Source organism: Podarcis raffonei, chromosome 4, assembly GCF_027172205.1.
Source record: "Podarcis raffonei isolate rPodRaf1 chromosome 4, rPodRaf1.pri, whole genome shotgun sequence".
In the NCBI taxonomy this organism is placed as follows: domain Eukaryota; kingdom Metazoa; phylum Chordata; class Lepidosauria; order Squamata; family Lacertidae; genus Podarcis; species Podarcis raffonei.
In genome coordinates this window covers 15426034-15442428 of record NC_070605.1, presented here as the reverse complement: position 1 = coordinate 15442428, position 16395 = coordinate 15426034, and the positions used below count along the sequence as shown (strand labels likewise).

General features: G+C 45.7%; 1 protein-coding gene across 2 annotated transcripts in view; it reads right to left on the bottom strand.

Moving 5' to 3' along the window:
• The window catches only part of TMEM135 (transmembrane protein 135), a 184830-nt gene extending 170212 nt beyond the window's left edge, over positions 1-14618 (bottom strand). Inside the window, exons 1-3 of one of the 2 annotated variants that reach the window (XM_053385541.1) lie at positions 14283-14618; positions 8099-8226; positions 4560-4652 (exon numbers count right to left, since the gene is read on the bottom strand). In XM_053385541.1, coding sequence (XP_053241516.1) covers positions 4560-4652; positions 8099-8226; positions 14283-14423 — 362 coding nt within the window. In that variant the 5' untranslated portion in view covers positions 14424-14618. The remainder of the gene's footprint in view (positions 1-4559; positions 4653-8098; positions 8227-14282) is intronic. The other variant, XM_053385540.1, reaches the window with a different exon arrangement.
• Positions 14619-16395: the final 1777 nt, after the last annotated feature.

Sequence of the window (16395 nt, the reverse complement as noted above, 5' to 3'; positions counted from 1 at the left end):
TCTTTGTTCAATGAACTGTTGCAACAGGACTTCCAACTACCACATGGAAGAAGCAGAAAGAAGCCCATTTTACCCACAACACCTTTTAATACAACGTCATACATACATCACATCTATGTCACAAACTGGGAGGGTTTTTCTGGCGGAAACCTGAGTAATAGGTTTGCCCCCGTCCCTCCCTTGACCTCCATCTTACACTCATTAAGTAAAACAAAGGAAAATATATACATGTTCCTGTTTCTCAACCAAGCTGAGTACCCCCTATTGTCCTGGCCAAGTCCCCAAACCATGTAGGCTGGATCCACTCTTGTCCTTGAGATGGCAACCTGTCTGGCACTGAGAGACCAGGAGGGCAGTGATTACCACCCAGGCAGAAGGGTTGCTGTGTATGGGGTCTCATGCTTCAGGGATGATGGCTGCCCCATGCCATATCCCAAGTGCCTCCTCTGGTAGCCATCTTCCTTCTGAGCAAAACAGCATTGGAACGGTGTCAATCCAATGTTATATTGCTTTTATATGAATATTTGAAGGTTTTCCTGCTGCAAGAGTAGGCAAGTGCTACAACCAGATACTAGGTAACCTTGAACAAGATACACATAGCAAAGACTAGTTCTTCTTCTTCTTCTTTTGTGATCACTCGTAGCCAAGATTGACTTCCATGAACAGTGAGTTTTAACCATGAGTCCATAAGTGACTGTGGAGGCCAATTCTGGATCCACACGTCCTTCACATTGGGACATTGGTTTCTGGGTGGGAGTTGATCGCAGTGAGGGTTTGCCAAGTGTGCCTTCCTCTTGGCTCATTTCCCCCTTGTGTCCTGAGTTTGAGAGTCTTCAAAGCCCATGACACCTTTGGTAACGGCTATTCTCCAATTGGAGCGCTCACAGGCAAGTGTTTCCCAGCCATTGGTGTTTATACATGTTTTTAGATTGGCCTTGAGAGAGTCTTTAAACCTCTTTTGTTGACCACCAGCATTACGCTTTCCATTTTTAAGTTTGGAATAGAGTAGCTGCTTTGGAAGACGATAATCAGGCATCCGAACCACATGACCAATCCAACGAAGTTGGTGTTGAAGAATCATTGCTTTGACACTGGTGATCTTTGCTTCTTCCAGGACACTGGTATTCGTTCGCCTGTCTTCCCAAGTGATGTGTCACATTTTTCGGACACACCATTGATGGAATCGTTCAATGAATTGGAGATGGCGTTTATAAGTGGTCCATGTTTCACAAGCGTACAGTTGGATTGGTAGTACAAGAGCCTAGACTGAAACTCCAAAGACAAGTTTCAATGGACCAAGAACGGTTTCCATGGCTGGAAACCAAGACCCACCTCCCAAGCCTTCTTGCTGGGAGTCCTGCAGGTCCTGCTCCCTGTCTGACAGGCCTTTCTCACCTGGCCTGGGAGAGCAGCGCTCAGACTGACTCCAGCTACATTTCCAACCTGGGACGTTTGGCGGAAGGATGGGTATAAATGTGGTGAATAAAGGCCTGTGGAAAAATTCTGCCTCTCATTTTCCTTCTCTTCCATCCAAATGACATCATCATAGAAGATTTATAGGAAGTACGGACCTCAGGCTCCGCTGGACACCAATGAGGCCACTGGGTAAGGAGGACGGTGGTTTTTCTCCATTTGTTCTCATTCTGTTGGTTTTCCAACTAATCTGTGGGTTCTATTCATCTTTTTGAGGGGGGGACTGTTGGGTCCAAGGGTCCAAAGGAGCGGAGGTGTTATTTCTGCACAACTAACATATGAAATGGGCACCAACCTCCAAATGCACTCAGCAGGTAAGGCTTTCTCAAAGGCCCATCTGTGGTTAGAGATGCCCTATTTCACCTGTGAGAGAAAGTGGCACTCCTGGCATCCTGCTTACCTTTTTTCTCTTGCAGGTGACAGAATGATGCCGGCAAGACTTCCTGATCCACCTTTTCATGGGGGCAGAAGGGAAGCAGCAGCTGTGGAACCAGATCAGGTAGGAGGAAGGGGCTTGTGGGGACAGAGGCTGAGGGGTGGAGCAATGTCATGGACTGGTTGAGTGAGGAACTTTCCCCTGTGTCAGAAGACAGGCTCCAGCAGATGAAGCGGATGAGATCCAGAGAAGGCCGTTTCTGCACGTGCTATAGAGGAAAGTGAGGGGCCGGTGGACTTCTGGGGCTATTTATTTCGCTGACCAGTTTTCTTCCATGGAACTCAAGATAGCATATTCCAAAATAACAACAAACTGGGAGTTCTAATGCAGAGGTCAGGGCAAAGAAGGAGACCAAACACACCCCTACCCTTGCAGAAATGTTATCAGCAAAAGAGGGCAGTAAGCAGGCACTAGGTCTGAGAAGGGACAAGAGCTTAACCGTGCTGGATGAAGGAAGAAAGCACAGCTCATTTCCCCAAGCCAACACAAGGAGCTGCAAGTGTCATCTCCCCACCCCCTGCAACGGTCACTTTAGGGCAGAATCTGACCTTGTTTTCTCCTCCAAAATGGTCTGGGTAAAGAGAGAGGGGAAACTGGACACAGACGTTGCTCTCTGCAATTGCTTTGGAGGAGAAGGGAGGACTCTGATTCCCTTTGCACAGAAAGGACCATATGGGGAGAGAGAGGGCTGGTTTCCCGCAATGAACTCTCCCTGCAAATTTTGCAGGGTTCCCATACTTGCATGCTCATATTTTAAGAGATAAATGGTACAGACCAACAGAGCGAAAACAAACTGTGTGGGGAGGGGGAGAGTAGACAGTCTGCCCATTTTCCTTCTCCAGTTCTTGGCAATCTCTTTATGCCAGCTTCTTGCCAGGCCTATTTCCTTTCAAGGACCTTAGCGGCAGTTCATGAATACTGCACCTGTTCCCACTAATCCCTTTCGCCTTCTCTAGTGACTCCTTCTGTTGTAAAGAGCAGCTATGGATGAGAACAACATGAGCACAGCAGGAGGGGAAAAGGAGGACTTCATTCCTAAGGACATCTTTAGGAGTCGCAGGAGAAGCAAGAGACTGGAGGGCAGGCGGGCGTCTCAGATATGTGTAGAGATCAAATGGAGTAATATGAAGAGTACTTTCATGATATCTGGACCAGGGAAATGTATGGGAAAGCTGCAGGGTGTGTCAAATCATGGAGCAAGAAAGTCAGATCGTATGTTCTGAGGATTTTTACAAAGCCAGGGTTCTTGAAGAAGGTCCTCTGTGAAACCTGCCACTCCAGAGAAGTAAAGTACAGTGGTCCCTCAGGTTACAAACGCTTGGGGTTACAAACACTTCAGGTTACAAACTCCGCTAACCCGGAAGTATTATCTCGGGTTGAGAACTTTGCCCCAGGATGAGAATGGAAATTGCGCGGTGGCAGCAGCAGTAGAAGGCCCCATTAGCGAAAGTGCACTTCAGGTTAAGAACAGTTTCGAGTTAAGAACAGACCTCCGGAACAAATTAAGTTCGTAACCCGAGGTACTACTATAAAGAGTAAGGCTGCTCATTCAAAGCACATCCCCCTCCCTCTACGAATCCTGGGCACTGCAGTTTACTCCTCACAGAGTAACAATTCCCCCAGAATTTTTTGATTCAGCCATTATACAAACATCTTTTCTTTAAAAAGTGATGAAGTTAAATTAGAGAGTAGGTTAACACATACATGTAAGAACCTAAATGCTTACATCAAATGTCTAACTAGCCCCACATCCTGTTTCCCAGAATGGAAGTCCACAGCCAGGAGATGAGGCCAAGACCCCTCTCAGGCAGCTGTTTCCCCAGCGACCGCAATCCAAAGACATGCTGCCTCTAGTCCTGAAGGTTGCATATAGCTATCATGATAAGTAGCCATGGATAAACCCCTTTTTAAAAATTAAAAAAAACCTTTAAGTCAGTAACCATCACATCATGAGATAGCAGAATTCATCATTTAACCATCATTTAAGAAGTCACACAACTCCATACAGATTCTGCACAAGAACAAGCAGAACACAAAAGCTCTAATTTATTCCAGTGGGAATTCCTGGCAGTCTTATGAAGTTGTGGCTATTTGGCAAGGAGGTAAGAAAGCAAGGATGCCAGGAAAGACTAATAATGAGTGGCACTAGGCATCTGTCCCTTCTATTTGTATGAAGCAGGGTCACAAACCTAAGAAAGACAGGCATGGAGAGATTAAGTGGTGACAGCTTCAAGCGTTGGGAGGAGCAACAGTATAAACACAGCAGAGGGCTGTTTACACTTATTGCTAAGGATGCATCAAGAGCAGAGGGATGAGGACTAGGAGTAATGGGGAATACCTGGACCTATACAACACAGAATTCTCATCCTCTAGAAAAACTTCCTGAAAACAACAGAATCTTAAGAGGAACTAGGTGCGCATTTTCACTCATGTATGTATAAACCAGCAACCCTAAACAAAACCACCATGTATTTTTTCGAGTATACTACCTACCCACACCGCAAACTCTTAATAATATTAATTTTATTATTTGTACCCTGCCCATCTGACAGCTGCATATGACACAATATATTCTCAACTTGGCTCCATGCAATTGGCTCCCATCTTCTGTAAAAGAGTGGAAGCAAGTAAAGGATATATGAATACATACCTGCTCTTCCTTTCAATAAGAATAGCCACATAAGAAGCTGGCAAAGCAGCGCCAAAACCAGGAGTCCAAAAATAAAATTTTCCAAGTATCCTCCTGAGGAAATAAAATGTGCAATATTTGTTATTCTGCATGCTAAAGCATAAAGAAACATTTTTGGGTTAATACACAGCATCTAGTAAAAGAGTACATCTGTTCATATACAGTGGCTTAGATCCAGAGTAATTCCATTCATAGGAAACCCCCACAGGGGGAGGTAATTTTCACCAATTCCGCTTCCTTCAGCCCTCTGTACCTCCCAGAAGTGTGCTCCACAGTGTTGGGGTACTCTCCGGGAGAGTGTGGAAGGGGGCACAGGGGATTTAATGGAGAACCAGCAAAAATTGCTTCTTCCTCCTTTCAGCAGGAGCTGTTTGCAAAACAAAAACTCTGGATGCAGCCCAGTATGACAGATGCAAAGGCTGCATCAGGCAAAAAGCAGCCGATTGCCATCTCATGTTTCTTCCTAACAAGAACATCAAAGAACCTCATAAAATTTCATTCTTGTAACACCCAAGGAAGAACATCAATTTTACATCCGCTATATTTCAAAGGATTACTTTGTTACAAGGCACTACATCTATTTTCCCTGTGACAAAATATATTTGTTAACACAGGACAAGCTGTAGGCTGGTCCAGCCTAAGCCGAAAATGTTTACTAGTGCCCAATAAAAAGGACATACTTAAAAGATGCTTGTTTAAACATTAAAAGACTGAAATGCCTAGAGTCCTGTATTTCTTTGAAACTCCTTCCTTGTAATTTCCCAGAAGCATCAATAGTACCTTCTGGGTATTCTGTGTAACCAGCAGGGAACCATAGCACAAAAATAGGCACTTTAGCTGACTTCCCTATACCTATGTCTTTCCCCTCCTCTAGAGTACAAAGCATGTCAATTTGGTCAGGCTTCTGGTGACAAGGGTTAAGATTTTAGCATACCGTATTTTTCGCCCCATAGGGCGCACCGGACCATAGGGCGCACCCAGTTTTTTGGGGGGGAAATAAAGGGGAAAAAATTATTTCCCCCCCAGGCGCGGGGCTGGGGCGGGGGAAGCTCGAGCTTCCCCCGACCCCAGCCCCCAAACAGGCAGCTCTCTGCAAGCCGTGGGAGCGCTCCCACTGCTTGCTGAGAGGTCCGCGAAGCCTGGGCGCGCTGATCTCAGCACGTGCAGGCTTCGGCATGCTGGCAACTCTCCGCAAGCAGCGGGACCGCTCCCGCTGCTTGCGGAGAGGTCCGCGAAGCCTGAACGCGCTGAGCTCAGCGCGCGCAGGCTTCAGCATGCAGGCAAGTCTCCGCAAGCAGCGGGACCGCTCCCGCTGCTTGCGGAGAGGTCCACGAAGCCTGGACGCGCTGAGCTCAGCGCGCGCAGGCCCAAGCATGCAGGCAACTCTCCGCAAGCAGCGGGAGCCCAGCGCTGGGCTCCCGCTGCTTGCAGAGAGGTGTGCGAAGCCTGGAGAGCGTGAGGGGTCAGTGCGCACCGACCCCTCTCACTCTCCAGGCTTCAGCGAAAGCCTGCATTCGCACCATAGGACGCACACACATTTCCCCTTCATTTTTGGAGGGGGAAAAGTGCGCCCTATGGTGCGAAAAATACGGTATGTTTTGTGTGGTCTGTTTTCTATTTAGATATTTTATTTGTGCACATACTGCAACTGCTTTGGGTCCTTGGAATAGGGTTGGTTTCAAGTTCAAATCAATAGGTAAATTACATTTCCAATGCACTCACAGAATTTTATACCACTGACTTGTTATGCACTTCTTTTCATTTTTTAGAGTGGGAGTGACTGCCTGGGACAAGAAAGAGTTAGAATCATAGAATTGTAGAGTTGTGGAAGGAAGCCCGAGAGTCATGTAGTCTAACCCCTCCAATACAGGAATGTCAACTAAATCATATATGACAGAAGGCCATCGAACCTCTGCTTAAAAACCTCCAAGGAAGGAATGTCAACCAGACAACCAAGCAAGCTGTGGACCTTCACAAAACTTGTTTTCCCCCACTTTTAGCTCATGAATGACAAACGTAGGCACATGCAAGCAACATTTGTGGGCTGGGGAATTATTCTGAATTTCTTAACAAAGTTTCTCTGGGCAATGCAACTATCATGATGTTCTTAGGAAGAACCCAAAGATGAGTTTCTACTATGTTGTCCAGTTTCACACCTTGAACTATAGAAGTGGCAGCTGTCACTCCAAGAAACAAAGATAAATTTGCACAGCTTGGGAAACACAACTGCCAATGTCAGAGGAAAACCTTTTCCCTGTCTAACTCTCTAAAACTAACCATTTTCAGGTTGATGTGTAAGGACTGAACAGTGACTCATGCCAAGATGGAGCAGGCAGCCTTCTCTGGAGGCATGATGTTCTCATGCATGTTTGCACTGTGGTCAATTAAGTGGCCCATATGCAACCAAGACAGTTACACATCAGAATGACCAACCTATGGCCCCCCACTATGGTTGGAATGAAAGTTATTTGGGCTTACATTTCTTTATTTTATTCTTACAGCACATTAGCAGTTCTAACAACATATTAAAGAATCTGGGGTGCCTTTGTTATTAGTGGTTAGATAATGTCAGAAAGAGGAAAGAAGCATGATTGCTGTACCTTGCACTGATTATTGTCCTTCCCCCTTCCCTCTAATGACCACACTTTGTTCCAAAATGTTAACAGTTGAAGTGGCAAATATGTTTGCATGGAAAGGAAGAAATAACACAACAAAAAACTTCTCAAGCTCACTATGCCCTAGAGAACAAAACAAGATTGTGTACTTGGTAAATATTTCATTGTAAGCTGCTGATCTGTGCAAATGAAAGAGTTAAGAGACATTTCCTGAACAGAAAAACGGGCTTGTTTTCATAATCCCACAGGATGACCCCTGATGGCAAGTAAGCACTTTTTAGCTAGCAAAGAGGAAACAGCACTTGTCTGCCATCTCCAGAATAGCGAAAATATGTGAATGTAAGCTCAGCAAATAAGCCCTAGGGATGGGGTGGGATAGCAATCTAAACATAATAATAAATAATGATGGGAGGGTTACATTTTAGCAGATACATTAATCTTGTTCCCAAAATAGCTGTAGTCTCATTTTTTTAAAAACCACATAGAGAATTAGGACAAAACATGTCAGCCAGGGGTCTAAGGACCACTGGGATGCTGCACCTAAAGAGATGACCAACCTAGTCCTACCCATCAACCACAGAAGGAGCAGTTTGCAAGGATTTTGCTTCCTTTTTAGAGAAAACACAAGAATTTTCTAACCACTATCAGCATGCTTTTTTCTTTCTTCCTCCCAATCACCTTTTCTTTTGTGTTACAGGTATGTGCATTAGATTGTAAGCCTAAAGGCAGGGACAGTCTTATTATTGGCATGTGTATGCCAATCTGCGAATCTTTTTTGCAGCTGAAGAATAAGGTAAGAATTTTTCAAATAAATAAATTCATTCCACAAGTCAACATTAATTATGGAAAATGCTATTTAAAGATGTAAAATGAAGTTAAACCAACCTTAAAATGCAGAAAAATGCAATATACAAACTTCCATTTGCTGTTAGAAAGGATGTTGATTGTAGGATCTCAGGGAGGAGTTTGTGCAAATAATAATCTAGTTTTCGTTTCCGGAGAATTGCAGCAATCTGAAAGAGATAAGCCAAGTTTATTTATGTATTACATTTTTTATTTCACTGTTCTGCCAATGAGCTGACATTGGCATACATGGAAATCATACTCTAAGAATGAGATTTGAATTAAACCCCTAACCAATTCATGAACTTTGGCTAACAAAGTGAGTATTTTTGTAGAACTTCTTGCAGCTGTTAAATGACTTCTTCCAGACCAGAATGTATTAGGCATTCCAAAACTGTGATCATACAGGGAACATTTTAGCCAGACACAAGTTTAAAAGTTTAGCTACTGCATTGTTGTTGTTTAGTCGTTTAGTTGTGTCTGACTCTTCGTGACCCCATGGACCAGAGCACGCCAGGCACTCCTGTCTTCCACTGCCTCCCGCAGTTTGGTCAAACTCATGCTGGTAGCTTCGAGAACACTGTCCAACCATCTCATCCTCTGTCGTCCCCTTCTTCTTTGTGCCCTCAAACTTTCCCAACATCAGGGTCTTTTCCAGGGAGTCTTCTCTTCTCATGAGGTAGCCAAAGTATTGGAGCCTCAGCTTCACGATCTATCCTTCCAGTGAGCACTCAGGGCTGATTTCCTACAGAATGGATCGGTTTGATCTTCTTGCAGTCCATGGGACTCTCAAGAGTCTCCTCCAGCACCATAATTCAAAAACATCAATTCTTCAGTGATCAGCCTTCTTTATGGTCCATCTCTCACTTCCATACATCACTACTGGGAAAACCATAGCTTTAACTATACGGACCTTTGTTGGCAAGGTGATGTCTCTGCTTTTTAAGAGGCTGTCTAGGTTTGTCATTGCTTTTCTCCCAAGAAGCAGGCATCTTTTAATTTGTGGCTGCTGTCACCATCTGCAGTGATCATGGAAACCAAGAAAGTAAAATCTCTCACTGCCTCCATTTCTTCCCCCTCTATTTGCCAGGAGGTGATGAGACCAGTGGCCATGATCTTCGTTTTTTTTGATGTTGAGCTTCAGACCATATTTTGCACTCTCCTCTTTCACCATCAGTAAAAGGTTCTTTAATTCCTCCTCACTTTCTGCCATCAAGGTTGTGTCATCTGAGGTTGTTGATATTTCTTTCAGCAATCTTAATTCCGGCTTGGGATTCATCCAGTCCAGCCTTTCACATGATGAATTCTGCATATAAGTTAAATAAGCAGGGAGACAATATACAGCCTTGTCGTACTCCTTTCCCAATTTTGAACCAATCAGTTGTTCCATATCCAGTTCTGACTGTAGCTTCTTGTCCCACATAAAGATTTCTCAGGAGACAGTTGACATGATCGGGCACTCCCATTTCTTTAAGAACTTGCCATAGTTTGCTGTGGTCGACACAATCAAAGGCTTCTGCATAGTCAATGAAGCAGAAGTAGATGTTTTTCTGGAACTCTCTAACTTTCTGCATAATCCAGCGCATGTTTGCAATTTGGTCTCTGGTTCCTCTGGCCCTTCGAAATCCAGCATGCAGCTACTGCATAGAACATACTAATTAATTACTGGACAAAGTACTTTGTGCTCCAGTTTGAAGAATCATCTTTAAATTCCCACTGGGAAGTTTATACTAGTTTCAACTGCCTTTGCAAGGAACTTACAATATAATGGGTTAGAGTCATAGAATCATAGAATTGTAGAGTTGGATTAAAGGGAACAAACTTTTCAGTCTTTTGATATTGTAATCCTATGCACACTTACTTGGAAGCAATCCTTAACTATGTCAATAGGACTTACTTCTGAGAAAGCAAGCGTGGGTATTTACTTTGAAAGTACTTTCACTAGTGGGGTAAAGGAGGTCTCTATCCACTAATGGGTTAATCCCTCCCTCCAGTTTTTAATGACTATCCCAGTCCTGCTGGCCCCTTCCCAGTTTTCATCCACAGCCAAGCCACTAGTAGACAGATATCAAGGAGGTGAAACTTCAACAAAAAGCCAGCATTTCAGAGCCTGCCAGAATCACACATACATAACTCAAAAAGGTCCCAAACGAGCTTAGATTCAACAGTGCAGCGAGTATACTTCTCATGAGTATACATATGAAAGTATAACACTGGCAAGCGGGGGAGCTCTGGATGCCTCATTCACTCTATCCCAGAAAGAATGCACTTTCACCCAAATTATCTTTGACATTCAGCCACTAATGGGATGTACCTTAGCTTAGTTCCTATAGAGCAGGAATATACTGTCAGTGTTGAAATCTAAGAGAGGCGAGCATTTGCTGGAATGCTCTCCTACTGAAGGTCGCTTCTACAGAAGCAAATAATCCCAGTTTGTAGTGTCTGGTGAAAGGAGACAGACTTCCATGTAGATGCCTTCAGATCTCAGCAGGTGGGGAGTTAATGGAGAATGCTGCACACACAACTGAAGATCTAATGGGGTATGCTGTGTTGTGGGGAGGCTTAGAGAGATGGTGTGTGTTATAGGCTTGATGGATGCATAGTCTGAGTCAGGAAGCGGTGGTGCAAAAGGACTTTGTAACCTAGAGCAGTGTTTCCCAACCTTGGGTCTCTAGCTGTTTTTTGAACTACAACTCCCATCATCCCTACCTAGCAAGACCAGTGGCCAGGGATGATGGGAATTGTAGTCCAAAAACAGCTAGAGAATCAAGATTGGGAAACACTGACCTAGAGATCTAGGGTGAAAGAACACAGAGAGGAAACATGTCTGACAGAGCTCTTACAGCACAGTCTCCACACATTGAGTCTGAGCGTTCTTGAAAGAATGGGAAGGCTGGGGATGAAAGGAAGTAGAATCAGCTTCTGTGATCCATGGAAGATGGAGAGCACCTTCTATCTGAATGTCATGTCAAGACGCAGGATATAATGATATCCATTTTTAGCATGCACACAAAAATCTCTCTTTAAAAACTATTGGGGGGGGGGGAATCTCCATCTTCTCACCCATGTATTCTTCAGTGATATCTGAAATTACAATATATTTGTCAAATGATGGGGTGAAAACAGCAGCACTTGGGAAGAAACACCAGTTTTATCAAAGAAACCTAGCTTCAACCTCTTAATATACAATATTAATTCTTCTTAATGCGTCTTGCTTTCAAGAAAACATCTTGGTTCTTTCATGAAAGACGCCACCTACATGCATAGCCACAGAAGAGACACTCCTTTGTGGTGTGATCCTAAATAGTCTACAGCACTTCCTTAACAGTGAAGCAATACAGTACTTGTAAGTCTCTTTCACCCAACTGGCATCCTCCCTCCTGCCTAAGAGCTGAGAGAGACTCACAAGCGGTCTCACCCCACATTGCTCTGTCTTTCTCCTTCTCCCAGGACAAACCTCTTCTGTTTGATCCTCCTTCTGCTACCCTAACCACAGGTCCCTGTTTCTATTGACTATTTCTCAATTAATTCTCCACTACTCAACCTCTCTTTTCACACCCACAGATCTCTCCACTCCATGCTACCCCTTCTCCCCAACCCTACCCTGCCCCAGTAATTCACAGAGTGAAAAAGTATCAGAGGCACAGTGAGATTCCCAATGGGGCTAGATTCAGCAAAAAGACCATGTGCCTCCAACTCTAGGGAGATAAGGGATAATACTCCCATTCTCACTTGTACCTGTCAGGCTTCAAGGTTCCCACAAAAAGTAGAAAAGGAAGATTGTGAACTCCTCCTGAAGAACAGTCAGGCAAAGGAATCAGTTTGTGGGCCTGGTGTTGAATTGGCTTGCTCTAGCTCATACTGTAATAGTCTTTAAAAAAAACAACTAAGAACACTTTGAGACATGCTGCTTTTCTTCAGATTACACATCACAATCCAACAGTTAAATGTGTTTATGGACACAATTCAATGCATGTTTACTCAGAAGTAAATCCCACTAAATTCAAAGGGATTAACTGCTAACTGCACCAAACTCTTTGCTATTTCATAACCAACAGCCTGTCGCAAACTAATTAAATGTTTGCAAGACACCAAAAGTGATAGCAAATCCAGCTTGTAGATACAGAAATCTAAACATGGACTAATTACAGCAGCCAAATACATTCGGAAATGAATTAACTATTATCCTTCAAAAGCAAAAACAACAACACAATCTAATCTAATGGCCAATTTCATCTAGTACTGACCAGCAGTGGCTCAGTCCTCAACAGAAGTCTTTCCCAGCCCTGACACCTTACATCCTTTTACCCAAAGATGTCAAGGACTGAACTTTAGATCCTCTGTCTGCAAAGCCAGATCCTTTCCCCCTTCATCTTTCAACCTTCATGTATGCCTACCACTATTTGACCTGCCGAAAAATTTGTTAGACCCAAACTCTGCTTGTATGAGCAAATGCACTGGGGCGACAGCTCAGTGGTAGAGCATATGATGTTTTGCATGAAAAATATCCAAGATGCAGTCCCTTGCACCTTCAGTTAAAAAGATTAGGTAGCAGGTTGGGGAATAACTCTGCCTGAGATCTTGGAGAACCACTTGGACTAAATATTGGGCTGGGCTGATAAGTTTGATCTGAAAGCATCCTTCTGCATTCCCCAACTTCCTAAACTCAAAATCTTAACCAGGATCACACATCAACTCTAGCAGTAATGACAAGCTCCCCCCATCTGAACCCCTGGCCAGCAGCAGCCAGTCAGCATGGACAATACTAAACTAGATGAACCAATGGTCTGACTTGATGTGGGTCAGCTTCCAACACATTTGGGCCACAGCTCAGTAGCCAAACAACTGCACTGCATGCAGAAGATCCCAGGTCCAATCCCCAGCATTTCCATGTAGTCCTGGGAATGTCCCTCCAGAACCGTAGTTAGGAGGAATCCTGAGGGTCATCTAGCCCAACAACCAGCAATGCAGGAATCTCAACTAAAGCATCCATGACAGGTGGCCATCCAACCTCTGCTTAGAAACCTCCAAGGAAGGAGCATCCACCACCTCTGGTCCATCCCACTGTCAAACAGCTCTTACAGTCAGAAAGCTGGATGGATTGGTCTGATTCATCAAATGTTTGACTCCCAGTAGTATCCTTTTTCCCTCCCCCTTTGCCCCTTTCCGGCCTTCAAATGACACCCTACCCAGCAATTGCCACACAACCTTTTCAATAACCCATTTTAATACCTTCCCACCCCAAATGCCACCTACCTACCCTTCTTCTCCCCCTCCCTCAATCGCCACCAGTCTGACAAGGAACAATTTTAATATCCTCCCTATAGATCTATATATACCTATACAGTATATCTTTGCTGCTTCTCACCCCAACATCGCCACCAGTTTTTCATCCCCATCCCTCTCCAAGGGACCTTTTGAATACCCTCCCTACAGATATATAAAGGTAAAGGGATGCCTGACCCTTAGGTCCAGTTGTGGATGACTCTGGGGTTGCAGCGCTCATCTCGCTTTAATGGCTGAGGGAGCCGGTGTACAGCTTCCGGGTCATGTGGCCAGCATGACTAAGCCACTTCTGGTGAACCAGAGCAGTGCACGGAAATGCCGTTTACCTTCCCGCCGGAGCGTTACCTATTTATCTACTTGCACTTTGACGTGCTTTCGAACTGCTAGGTTGGCAGGAGCAGGGACCGAGAAACGGGAGCTCACCCCGTCACGGGGATTCAAACCGCCAACCTTCTGATCAGCAAGTCCTAGGCTCTGTGGTTTAACCTACAGTGCATACCTACAAATCCTTCCTGCTGCTTCTTCCCCCTTCCCACCATTGCCGCCTACCTGTCCTCCATCCCCATTCCTCTCCAAGGGGTCATCTGAACACCCCCTCCCTATATACCTATACCTATCATTTCCCCCTTCACCACCCCACCATTGCCACCAGCCTGCCATACCCCACTCCTCTTCAGGAACCCACTCTAACGCCTCCCACACCCCAAAGGGCACCGTCCAACCACCTACCAGGGGTGCCAAGTTGAATACAATATTTGGGGGGTGTGGGGAGAGAGGAACAAGCAAGCCCTGCCAAGGCGTGGGGCGGGCAGACATATACACCATTCGAATGGCAATGCCCATCCACTTGGGGGGAGCCTCAAATATTTTATTTGGCTCCCTTCATTTCCCCACCCCGGGGGGGGGGGTGGCAGGAGAAGGGGGGTGGGCCCTTCCTCACCAGGTAGAGGGTCCCGTAGATGCGGAGGGATTCGAGCAGCGCCCCCTGGGTGATGTCCGCGAAGGCCCGTCCGCAGCGGGGGTGCCAGGTGTGCCCGATCTCGTAGCAGCTGTGAGGGATGGACTTGCTCAGCGCCGCCATCTTGGCCCGCAGCCGCTCTCTCGCTCTCTCTGGCGGAGGGGGGCTCGGGGGGAGGGGGAGGCCCCGAGCGCGTCACGGCCAATGCAGGAGAAAGGTCGCGCGGGGCGGCCCAAACCGCCGAGGTTACTCGCGGTCAACCGCCTCTCGCGCGCTCTGTGTATACGGCCGGGCCGAGGGGCGGTTTGCCGGCTCGGCTCGCGTGAGCCGCGGCAGCCAATCCGGAGGCGGCTTTTCGCCGCCGGGGCTGCGGATTGGGCGGAGTTGGCGCGAGCTGGAGAGGCACGAGCTCCTCGCTCTTTTTTTTTTTTTGTTACCCCCCCTCCCCTCTCAGCTTCTCTCTCTTGTCATTTGGGCCACGCGGGCTGTCACTCAAGGGCTGCGATGATGCACGATGGTGTTTTTGCAAAGGGGAGCAGCCGAGGAAGGAGCAAAGGTGGTCTGTGTGTCTTTAAATGCAGGCTCAGGGAAATGATTAAAAAACAAGGAGCATGTGGGTATATTTGCCTAGTACTTAATGCAAACCCGTGCACAAAATAAAGAAATATATGTCGCCTTGGACTGGACTTAACCGTCCAGGGGCCCTTTAGTTTACCTTTACCTTGCAGTACAGTGGTACCTCGGGTTACAGACGCTTCAGGTTAGACTCCGCTAACCCAAAAATAGTACCTCTGGTTAAGAACTTTGCTTCAGGATGAGAACAAAAATCATGATGAGAACAGAAATTCAGGATAAGAACAGAAATCGTGCTTCGGCGGTGCGGCGGCAGCGGGAGGCCCCCTTAGCTAAAGTGGTGCTTCAGGTTAAGAACAGTTTCAGGTTAAGAACGGACCTCCAGAACGAATTAAGTTCTTAACCCGAGGTACCACTGTACTTAATGCAAGCCCAGGCAAGGAGGAAAGAAACGTGCCTTGAGGCTTGCATTGGTGGAAACAGGCAAGCAAAGCTGTTCTGGAAGGAAGGCTTTGAGGAAATCTGCTTGCGGATTGCATAAGCAAGCGCTTGGCTGCAGCTCCCCTTCGGCTTGAACGTGATGTCTGTGTCCTTCGCCCCCGCTTTGGGTAGGAGGGTTAAATAGTCATCCAGTGTGCTTAACCTTTTCCCCCTTAAAGGAAGTACAGGAACCGCGTAACCCTCCCCTGGATGGCAGGTACACCGCTGCTTGGCCGATTTGTGCCTGTCTTGAGCTTCAGGCCATTGGTCCATTCGTAGGTTTGTGCCCTGGAGCATTGCGCTGAAATGCTGCTTGGATTTCATCACTTGTTAACCTCTCCCTTCCCACGCTCTTATCCATATGCATGTGCGCGCGCGCGCCAGTTGTAGCTGGCAACATTTTGACTTGGGACGGGGTGCATTTTTTAACCTTGCTGTTCTCATCGCAACAGCAGTTATTTAGGAAAGTGTGCCATTAGGCATGTGCAGAGTACCACTGTCTCCTTTCTACAGGAAATCAATTATTCTCTGCTTATCTATGGAGAGGGAAAGAGTTTCCCTGTAAGACAGCACAAGTATGATTTTCAGACAAAATTGACCTCTTATTTAGAAATTAAGCCATACCACATGGCGTAAGTTTTTGAATTCATGTATTGTTGACACCTGCACATCTGTTGCCAATAAACTAAGCACGCTAAAAAAACTTTTAAAATGTGGGGGAGACTTGCATGTGCTTTTCCTTCCCAAAAAAATCAATTTAAACACTCATTATCGCTTCTATTCTCTAAAGTAAGGAAACAAAGTATTTGGACCAATAGACAAAAAAAATTGATTTTTTTTTCAGTGGGACCAACACACAGCAGAGCACAACAGAACATATTTGCAATGCGTGGACAGTCTTGAAAACGGGAAGTAACAGTTTCTGCCCATGTGCAGAGTACATCACACCAGACAATTCATAATCATCCTCTGTTATGTCTGAGATTTGGGAGAATATCTTCCAGGTTTGAGGGAGGATGTGGACATCATTTCCCTCCATTCA